Source organism: Vombatus ursinus, unplaced genomic scaffold (genome assembly GCF_900497805.2).
Source record: "Vombatus ursinus unplaced genomic scaffold, bare-nosed wombat genome assembly UNPS02014460.1, whole genome shotgun sequence".
NCBI classification, from domain to species: Eukaryota; Metazoa; Chordata; class Mammalia; order Diprotodontia; family Vombatidae; genus Vombatus; species Vombatus ursinus.
Window position 1 is genome coordinate 149889 of NW_020954238.1, and position 11386 is coordinate 161274.

The window sequence follows — 11386 nt, forward strand, 5'->3', positions numbered from 1 at the left end:
GGCCAATGTTGGGGTTCGTTTTGATTGGCTTTTCCAAGTTGCTACAAGGCTTTGTACCTTTATTTGGTTGTTTCTAGAGGAACATAGCAGAGAGAGGGAGAGGGAGAGAGAGAGAGAGAGAGAGAGAGAGAGAGAGAGAGAGAGAGAAAGTAAATATATATTAATTGAGAAAAATAAAATTTAATTTAATAACAATGATTGCTGAGGACTAATGAACAGCCTGTGTCTAGTCTGTCAAATGAAATCATCCAGCTACATGTCAGGTAAGATTTTCTGTTTGATTTATTTATGTGACTTTATGTCCCAGCTACACTTTTTGGAATAAGTATCTCCCAAAGAGTCTCTGAAGGGCCCCCAACACCTCCTTATTCCTCAGGCTATAGATGATGGGGTTGAGCATAGGAGTGAGGATGGTGTAGAAGACAGCCAAGTTCTTGTTCTCTTCTGGGGAACGCAAAGATGAAGGCGTTAGATATGTATACATAAATGGGACACAGTAGAATGCCACCACAGTCAGGTGGGTGGAACAAGTGGTGAAAGCTTTCTTTCTCCCCTGTGATGAGTGCATATGATGGATTGTGTAGAGAACCCGACCATAGGAAGCCATGATGCCAAGGAAAGGGACAAAAAGAAACAGGTAGGTGCTGAAGAACACAGTGTACTCGTAGGCCCTGGTATCCGTGCAAGCCAGAGGCACCATGGCTGGGATATCACAAAAAAAATGATTAATGATTCTTGACTTACAATAGGGCATAGAGAATACATACATTGTATGGCAAATGGAATTGATGGATGAAGAGAACCAGGACCCAGCAACCAACAGCAAGCAAATTCTCTTGTTCATGAGAATGGGATAATTGAGGGGGTGACAAATGGCTACATAACGGTCAATGGCCATAGATGCTAGGAGAAACGCTTCACTACCAGCTATGAGTAGAAAACAGAAACTTTGGAATCCACAAGCCACCAAAGAAATGGAATTGTCCCCAGACAGGAAGTTGATAGCCATCTTGGGAACTGTACTGCAAATGTACATGAGGTCCATGAGAGAGAGCTGACTGAGCAGGAAGTACATGGGGGTGTGGAGGTGGTGATCCATCCAGATGAGGAGAATCATGGTTGAGTTACCCAAGCACCCAATTAGGAAGATGAGGATGACCAGGAGGAAGAGGAGGAGGCCAATTTTTGTTGGGGGAAACAGCCCCAGTAAGAAGAAAGCAGAGGTGGTTTGATTCCATCCCTCCATAGGAGGATGTTTCTGCAATGGTTTTCCTGTAAGATAGAATGGAGGGAATGGAAAGAAACTGCTGTGGAGCCAAGCTCCCTTTGGTTTTCCTAGAATTTCCCTATTCATGTGTACATTAGCAATGATTGTGTATTCTGATGCTTTGATTTTCAGCAGCTAGGCTGTATATTGGATAAGAACAGTGGACTTGGAGCCAGGAAGATCTCACTTCAAATTTGGCCTCAGACATTTGGTAGCTGTGTGACTCTGGGAAAGTCAGCCTCTTTGTGCCTCAGTTTCATCACCTGTAAAATGTAAAGAATAGGATGCTCCATAAGATTATTTCTGAGATAACATATGTGCAGTGCTTTGAAAACCTTAAAACAGTATGTAAATATGTATTATTGTTGTTGTTCCTATTATTATTATAAAATCTAGCTGGCAAAGTGGAGAAAATCCTGGGCCTGAGGTTAGGATGATTCAAGTTTAAATGTGGCCTCAAACACTGACTATTTCTGTGACCTTGGGAAAGTCACTTAATTTTGTTGACCTCAGTTTCAAATGGCAAACCACTGCAATATCTTTGCCAAGGAAACCCCAAATGGGATCAGAAAGCATTGGCCATGACTAAAACAGCTAAGCAACAATTAGTATTAATCTCAGCTTATTCCTTATTCTAAATGTTATTAGTGTCAGTAAGGGAATAGAGATGGAACATGGGAGGTGTCTAATCTATCTGATCCACCCCATGAAAACCCTGGTTGAGGTGCTAAAAGAGAACTAATTTTTTCCAATGAAGAGTAAGTGATATCTGAGGGAGGGGAAAAGGTCTATTTGTCAAAAATAATGTTGGGAAATGGAATAGATTCACTGAATTAAGTAATTATCAGAAAACTCTGCATGTCCCCACTTCTCCACCACTTATGTGTCTGTGGGCACATACACAAATACATATACATACATACACAGAGAATGCATAGACAGGCTCTAATTTCTTCTCTAACTCAGCATCTTTTGAAGAAATAAGCCTTTCCTGATATCACCCTGCTCTTCATCATGGCTGTCCTTCACTTTCATGGAAAGGAATCAATTGATTGAATTCTGGACATTCTTCTATCATGAAGTATAGTAATTGTTCCTAGCTGCCTAACAGTCGTGGTATAGAGCTGGGGAATCAGGTACAGAATACCTTTCTTTTGAGGTATGAAGCCGGGGGTCAGAGGTTCGATGTGAGGAATGGATTGCCTGGCATCTGTGTCAGAGGTAGCCTGGCTCAGAAGATGGCATACTGCCTGACTCTAAGGTGATAATCATTTAAGATCAATTGAGCCCCAATAAGGGCCAAAAACCTGAATTAATCTTTTCTTCCTGAGTGAACTGAGAATACCCCTTCTCGTGTCAACAGGTAAAGGTGATCAAAAGAATTCTTCTGTCTATGACCACTAAGGCTCCTTTAACCCAGACATTACCTTGAATAATGGGAATTTTTCTCATCTTGATGGTAAAGAAAACACAAACATCCTAGATCTGACATTTCCTATCAATTAACACAGATATCCTGAGTCAGGGTTTAAATGTCCTGCTACAATTGCTTGATTCAGTCAGAGTTCAAGCTCTGGCTCCATGTTACATGCGGCTAACTTAAGGGAATGAAACAATATGGATTTACTTATCACCTAGCTTGCTGTCTCTTTAACCCACTTTCTGGTTGACAGTAATGGTGCTGTGATGTGAGATGGACCTGAAGCAATGGGAGAAAACCCCAGCCCACCCTGGCAATGCTTAGTGGCTCAGGTGCCTCAAGATCCATTTTTCTCCTGGAGTCCTAACCTTGATGGAGCTGGTCAGTGTCTTCTATTCCCAGTTTCCATGGACCTCCCACTAGTTTGGTTGAAGTCGAAAGAAAATTCCCTTTAAGCTTGCTCTGGGGTTGGGAATCAAATCAAAGTTCAGAAACTCTGGCTACTGTATCAATTAGATCCCTTCTGGTAAGGATTGATCTAGAGAAATGGGCTGTGGGTCAATCAGAAACTAATAATTCCACCTCCTCTCATATGTTAAGCCATTGCCAATCTGGTGATCACAAGTACTGCTAGCGCTGATGTCAGTTAACTAAAGGTAGCCCCAATTTATGTTGACCACAATGGGGTTCTTTTGACTGGTCAAAGTTACTTTATCTTAAAACCATATTAAGTTTAAAGTCCAACAAAACATCTAGCCAGAAGTGGGAAAGTTTTCATCGTTGGGCTACTGAGATGGCTGAGGGAGAAGGAAAGGCAGAAGCCTCTTCCCTTAAGGCTAGCAAAGCTGCTTCAGCAGTCTTTCCCAGGCTCTGAATAATCCCTTCCTCCCCGCCTTTTCCTTTAAAGGCTATGGTCTTGACAGGTACTCAGATCCCAGAACTTAACTTCATTGGGACTTGCCCCTTTAAATCTGCCGTCTCAGGGGTACTTTGAGGAAGGCTCAAAGGATCCAGTTACACTCTCAGGTCCTGGATCCTTGCAAATTCTCCAAACCCCCCCCTTCCTTGGAATAATAAGAAATAGCCAATTCCTGTTGGGGGTTTTCTAACAAGGCTCTAATTCCCTCTCTCTCTGTCATTAAGTGTGCACTGTGTCATTATGTTTGTATTGTATTTGTCCTGTCAATTTGTCTGTCAGCGTGTGCCTTTGTATCTGTACCTTGTAAGATTTAAAATGCAGGCAGCCAGAGATTTCTAAGGGCTGCAGCTTGGAAAACAACAAACCTATAAAACTCCTTTCCTTGTGGGTCCGGGCCTGGCCAACCTAGACCTACAGTGAAAAGTTAGATACAGCTAAAGACATCTTAACAGATTCTGGAGGTTTTGAGATTAATCATTAAGAAGTTGGGAAATTGATCATTTTGGGACTGTTGAAGAAAACTTCTGATACTGGGGGTAATTCCAGGAGCTCACCCTCTGCTAAAACATCTCCTCCCAATCCTGATTCCTCAGCATTCTCTACTCCTTCTTCAGAGGTAAGCATCTCAATATGGGGACTGTAAAAGAAAAGAGAATGCTGGAGAAATGTAGGGAAAACTTAAATCAGCCCTCCCCACTTGGCAAAAGGAGGGCAGGGGCAGCTATCACAGACTAGCTGTGGTAGTCTGCTATCAGCCTGGTGCCCCTGGGCACCTTGCAGCCCACCCCTGAGTAACATCCAGGTTCAATACATTCTGCCCATGCTGCCCTAGCAGCTGCAAATGGCACCAGCCTTAGTAAATTCTGCAGCTGTGGGGAGGGTTGAAGTGGGCAGGTCGGAACTATGATGAGATTCGCTAGGCCCTGCCACCAAGAATTATCACCAAGTGGGAAGGTCCTGGTATCAGCCACCCCAGCTCCTGGAAGGCCTGGCAATAGTGTTATGAGGTGAGAAGTCAACTTCTACTCTTGGTAAGCCCCATGCTTCTCTGTTCCAGTTTCGGAATTTATGGCAAGTTATTTTATCTCTGTTTACCTTGTTTCCTGATTTGTAAAGGGAAAAATCCTAATGGTTGTTGTTACAGGATCAAAATGATATAATGATTATAAAGTACTTAAAATGATGACTGGCATATGTTAGATGACATTATTGTCTCTCTAATTTAATGTAATTATTCCATACCTGATAACTTTGAAGTGGTTTTTTAAAAATACCATGAGTGATAAGATCAATAATCTCTATATGTGATCATCTGGAAATGCCACTGATGTCATCTGAAGTTTATTGTTTGTGTTATTACTATGTTTCTGAATTGTATTGTTTTCCTACAACTCTCTTAGATTGTAAAATTTGAGAGACCATTGTGATGTAGAAATGGTGCATATGCATTAGTCTTTTAAAAGGATGTGATAAAATTTGATAATTTGAAAACTTAATATTTAATGAGGTATATTTAGTTATAAGCAGGTAATTAATTGGTTCTATTTCAAGTTTTAAATACAAAATAATTGCTTATGGCATGGGTATATTTCTGAATTTTTTTATATAATGTAATCTGGTAAACAAATTGTACCGGCTATGTTGTTAAAAAAAGAAATTTCTCTCAGAATCTGGAGATGTTAGATCAAGAATCTTTACCTCCCCCACCCCCAAAAATCAGGGAGAATGAATGTGTTAGAATAAACTTCCAAGTTTTATTTACCTTTAAGAGGAAGTTTCACCTAAAATTCTTATCAACTCTGTAGAACTTTCCTGTGTTGTGGAATTCCTGAGTAAATGAGAATCCTGGGGATATGTTAATTTGCAGATTTACGGACTACCACATTCACTATCTATGTGAGATTTCAGAATGTAATAGATTTTCCTAATTTTCAGTGATGTGTTTAAAGACAAAGGAAAAATACTGAGTAAATTTTTAAAGGCTTGGTAATATTTGTTATTGTAATAAGGCTAATTTAATTGGGTATGTTTTTCATGGCTTATAAAAAGTGAATTTCTTCTCCATTGTAAACACCTTTTTGACTAAGGAATTTCGTGATATCCAGGAATTCTGTAATACCTAGGAATTTAATTTTTTATAATACTTGGGGAATTTATTTGTTACTTAAGCAATTTTATACCAACTTAGTTCTAATGAATTCCAATTTTAAAGGTTTATTTTTGATTAAAGGTAGAAAAGAGAGATAAGTTTGGTGATTATTCTTCTTAACATCAGGATAAATTTTAAACTGTTTTTAAAGAAGGGAAATACCTTTAGAAGAAATGCTTTGAAAAAAGAAATCTCTTATTTTGATTTCTTGAAGGCCTACTAAATTTTCATTTGCAAGATAATTTTTTGCTTAATTATTGTAATAAGCTGTAAAGCAGAAGATATCTTGCTGTTTTGATCTGAATCTGTATTGCTTCTGTGCCTAAGCAAGAGTTCAATTAGTGTTTGAACTTATATGTATAAGATTCAGATCCTGAGGCGACTCATTCTTCCAGAGTGAGTATAATCAGAGAAGAATAAACAAGCTTGTGAACAAGGACATAAATACATCAACTTGTGAGGTTAGTCCGGAACCTCTTTGTTTTGTTTAAGGGCTAGGATACTAGAGTAGCACTTTGTGAGCTCTTTTGTGTTAACTTAATGGGAAATCTAATATTATTTTTAATCTGGAATTAGAACATGTGCAGAACTTTATGCAAACTGCTTAAGACTCACCTTAAGATGTTCCCATTGTTTAAAGGAATTATGAGAGCAGTAGTATTTTTTTCTGTGATCAGTCTCCTACTATTACCAATGTGAGATTAAATTCTCATTTTCCAGGATATATGATTTTATGGGACAGCAATTTCCTATTGTTTTGAGCTTTGATTGCAGGGATAATTGTCTGAGTTGTCATGAAGTCAATAGTTGATTGGACTGTGCTGCAGGCTGAGAACTGCTAAAGGTGGATGTCTGTGCCTGGGAAGAGTTTTGAGGATGACCTTAGACACAGCCTCGGTAGGATCTTCCTGACTCTATTTCCCAATTGTGCTACTTCTTTTCTGAGAAAGAAAATTCCCCACCTGATTAATCCTGAGCTCTGCTTTTAACAACCAGTGACTACATGATTGGCTATCAGATATTACTTATGCCTGGAAGCAAATAGACCTAAGGAAGTTCTTTCCTTCTGATATGATATGACATTGTCCCTCCTTTTCTTTTATAGCAAATTTCTATAATCAAGAAGTTCTGTAAGTACAGCACTAAATTTATTAAAATAATAGATGGATACTGGAACATTTCTGAGTTATCATAGTAGGCATCAAGTGTGAATAGCTTACAATTTTAACATACATTCATGGCCAAATAATAATAATATAGGGATAACATCCTCCTAAGGACGAAATGATTAGACAAAGTAATAAGACAAAGATGTAATACGATAGATGTCTAATTAAAAAGAATAGCAAATTTTGAGAAAAGCAACAAGGATTAGGCTGATTCCTCTAAGAATTATATACAGATGTACATGATTGGCTTCCAAAATGTATCTATCATGGAAATCCAAGCTTTAAGCATGTTTAGGTAATAAGATCTCAGATTTGGATTTTTACACAGAAATTGTGTAAGATAGTGATGAAAGTAAGTGAAATTATTTCTCCTTTATTAAAGTATCTGTCTGGTAATTTTAAAAGGTAGCAGAGCTCATTTTATGGTTGGACCTTCACATTTTAAAAGATTCTCATACCAGGTATAGGATTTAGAGAGCAGAAGCAGCAGATGATATATAAACTGAAGTTTCAAAAATAGAGAACCAAATTTACGTGACTGTACTAATTTATACTAAATCAGAATTACCTAGGAAAGTCTAGATCTAAACCAGAGAAGCAGAACTCTCTTTTTGTAATGTCTAAGAATAAAACCTATTGTATATTAGACATCTGGGATTCAAAAGATATTGTTAAAATAGACATTGGGAATAGGTTACTGGGATACAAGAAACTTAATGTTAGTTAACAATGGTAGTAAAGATTGTATTGATTTGTATGGTTCATGTTTAAGGTTTTCTTGGTTATCTTGGTGGCATGTAAATCTCCCTTCTCAAAACTAGTCTTGTGAGCACTCTAAGTGGTTTAATCTGTACCTGACTTGATGTAATTATGCAATTTTGTGAATTATAAGAAAAACTCTGTTGTATTGTTTGAACCTAGCCCTGTGTGACTGGGAAACTGAACTATCTCTATGGGTCTTTAACTAAGGACTTATTTTATGCTGTTTTCTGTCAATTATCAAGTCATACATCTTTTAAGAGCCCCTAACAGGTCTATGTGACTACTGCCATAGCTGCCAACATCTGAATGTGGACTCCGGGATCATCTGAAGACACTCTTCCAAGTGGACATTTCTTCCCACCCCCTGAGAAAGGTTTTTCTCACACCTTTCTTTGGTCTACAGGTGAAGCCTTCAGCTTACCTTTGACCTAAGGAAGGAAATGATCGTCATTTAAGATCAATAAAGCCCCAATAAGGGCCAAAAACCTGAATTACTCTTTTTTTTCATGAGTGAACAGAGAACGCCCCTTCTTCTGTCAACAGCTAAAGGTGATCCAGAGCATATTTCTGTTTATGACCACTAAGGCGCTTTTAACCCAGACACTACCTTGAATAATGGGAATTTTTCTCAACTTGGTGGTAAAAGAAACACAAACATCCTGGATCTGACATTTACCTATTAATTAACAGAGACATCCTGAGTCAGGGTTTAAATGTCCTGCTAAAATTGTTTGATTCAGTTAGACTTCAAGCTCTGGCTCCATGTAACATGTTACATGCTGCTAACTTAAGGAAATAAAACAATATGGATTTACTTATTTCGTAGCAATCACAGATTCTTTATGTCAGAATGGTCTACCAAAGGTGACCTCCTTACTACATTGTAGGAGGGCCAGAGAACCTGTTTGTTGTGGAGATCCTCAGAGAAAGATGCTCCACAGTGTCTATTAGTCACTTCTCCACATCTGGGAGTATGTCCTTTTAAATTTCAGGGAAGGCAGCATCACATGGTGGAGAGAGTTGATTTGAAATAATTATAAAACAGATGAACACCTGGGTTTTAGTCACACCTCTGAAACTTATCACATTTCTGTGAACCTCAATTCTCTCAGTTAGGTACAAATATTTGGATTTTCCATATCAAAGGGCTCTTGAAAAAGAAATGTTCTGCATAAGGAAATATACTGTAAAAATGTGAACTGCTATTAGTAATTATCTTTTGAAGTATGTCTTAACATCTAGTCCTCAATGGAAATTGGCAATGACTTTGTACAGATCATCCCCATACTTGCTTGGCATAGAGCATGCGGCAATGAACTTGGAGTCAAAATGGCCTGACTTTTAATTCTAGCTCAGAGAGTTATTGGTTAGGAGAACTTGGGAAAGCACATTATCCTCCCTTGGCCTCAGTTTTCTCATCTGTAAAATGAGCAAGTTGGACCTGATGATCTCAAAGTGTCTTTCCAATTCTAAATGTGTAATCCCAGTGATCCCAGTTTTGATGCCCCTCTTACCTTTATAAGGGAGGATGACTAACAGAGTAGGAGGCTGGTACAGCTCAGCTGGTCCTGATTCAAGTCCTGAATGTAGCTGCTGCAGGGAAAGACAGATCTGACATCCTATATGTGTTCTCTGGTTCTGTCAGGTGTGCTCCCATCTCCTCCTGCAGTGATTGTGCTGCCCAAGTCCTCAGAGACCTCCTCTATAAGCATCTGCCATCTCTGCCCCAAACACTTCCCCAGAGCTCATTTGCTTGTATATCCCTGGCACCTGACATAGAAACATGCCATCATCCACATATGGTCTTCTCTCTGGAGATGATTGTTGGCTTGTACTTTCACACAGAACAGACCAAAAGGGAATACACTGACAATCACTGAAAAATGCATTGAGAAGAGAATTTCTGAGCTGGTTATACCTTTTAGACCTTGGCTACTCCCACCCCTTCACTTTAAAATTATCAGAGTAATTTCCAGATATGAGAAGGGACTTGCTTAACTTGACATTGAAGGTCCTTGGTAGAATGAGGAGGGCAAGATACATGTGTGTCAACGCGGGCAGTTTTAGAATTGCAGAATTCGAAGCTGAGGTGTGCTGGGGCCAGCTTCAATTCCATCAGAAGAGCAGACTGTGAAATTTTCAGTGTGAATATTTACACCTTGGAAATCCAGAAATTGCTACAAATCAGGGCACAATTTACTGTTTTGTTGATTGTCTGGAATTAAAGTGATCAAAATGCTAATAATTCAGATTATAATAAAAATAGTGTCAAGTATGATTTTTTGGGAGAGTCAGTTGTTAGACCTTTACTAGCACAGTCCTGACTGGAAGGCTCTTTTCTTTTCATTTCAGGAGAGGCAGTCCGACCCAAAGACAAGACCACCAGAGCTAGTGATGGGAGACTTGAATCCTGGCCCTGAGAGGACTTGCTCAACCAGCTGAAATTCCCTTCACTTCTCAGGGCACTCAACAGTCCAATGGGCATATTGATATTTCATATGTATTGCTACCTGTTAGAGGTATTGTGGGATGAAATGGGGATCCCCTATTTTCACTAGCCATTGAGTTTATGGTTCCTGAAATCTATTGGGGCACAATGACTCCTAGGATCTTCCAGACAACACAATACACTTTCCTTATGTTACTGTTGAAGGTCCAATGAAATCAAGGAAGTCCCATGGTCAGTGCCAGAACCAGAACAGCTCAGACCATAGCAAACACTACCCTGGCCTCCCCTCTAAGAATACCTGAGGTTGCTCTACTCAGACATACACTGACTCTTCTACCTCCCCCTTATCCACATCTGTACTCACAAACACAAACACATATATACACACAAAGAAACTCATACAAACATACACCTTGGAGGTCAGACAGGAAAATCTACATCTTCATCCCTTCCTCCATTATCTCAAACAGGTCTAATCCTCCTCTCACCTTGCTTGAAGGATTTTAATCCTTTGGTACAATCTGGAGCCAACTACAATCCCATCGCTCCTGTCCTTGATGCTCTGATCCCCCACATGTATATGATACAGAATCACCAACTACCTCTCTGTCTCTGGACCCAGCAGGGTTTCAAAATGCAACCTCCTCCCTGCTCCAAAGGAGAAGCATTCCTTCCTTCTCCATGGCAAAGGAGGACTTATTTTCCTTCTAAGGAGATTACAGACTTCTCTACTTATAAGATCTCTCACATTTATATCTGAGAGTCATTCCTTTTTTCTAATTAAAATTCCAAGGGAGGTGGGATGTCATGATGAGGAGAGTGGACTTGAAATAACAATTACACTGTGGCTTTAGTCCCATCTCTAGTACTTACTGGATTCTTGTTCTCTTGACTCAACAGTAAAATGAATACCAACACTTGATCTGCCTCCATCAAAGACCAGTTGAGAGAAAAATCCTCTGCATATTGGACAGTGCTTGGTAGGGCAGTGGTTATTGTGCTAGACTCAGAGTCAGGAAGCTTGGAATTAGAATCCTGTTTGGGAAACTGCCTATCTGTGTGACCCTGGACAAGCACCTTAACCTCTCTCAGCCTCAGTTTCCTCAATCTTAAGAGGACGGTATTAGCACTTGTCTCATAGGGTTTTTTAAAAATATGGCTATTGATAGCTTGAATTCTCTCCTCTGTAAAATTGCCTGTTAATACCTTTGATCATTTATCACCTGGGGAATATCTCTCATTGTCATTAAT

At 39.3% G+C, this 11386-nt stretch overlaps 1 protein-coding gene across 1 annotated transcript; it reads right to left on the reverse strand.

Moving 5' to 3' along the window:
- Positions 1-307: 307 nt before the first annotated feature.
- Positions 308-1246, reverse strand: LOC114042467 (olfactory receptor 2L5-like). Its single transcript, XM_027861155.1, has one exon. It carries the CDS (start codon positions 1244-1246, stop codon positions 308-310), a length of 939 nt encoding a protein of 312 aa, XP_027716956.1.
- Between the last annotated feature and the right edge of the window lie 10140 nt (positions 1247-11386).

What these genes read in the sequence shown, in the direction of transcription:
- LOC114042467 (XM_027861155.1), bottom strand. Translation starts at nt 1,246, where the DNA reads ATGGAGGGATGGAATCAAACCACCTCTGCTTTCTTCTTACTGGGGCTG.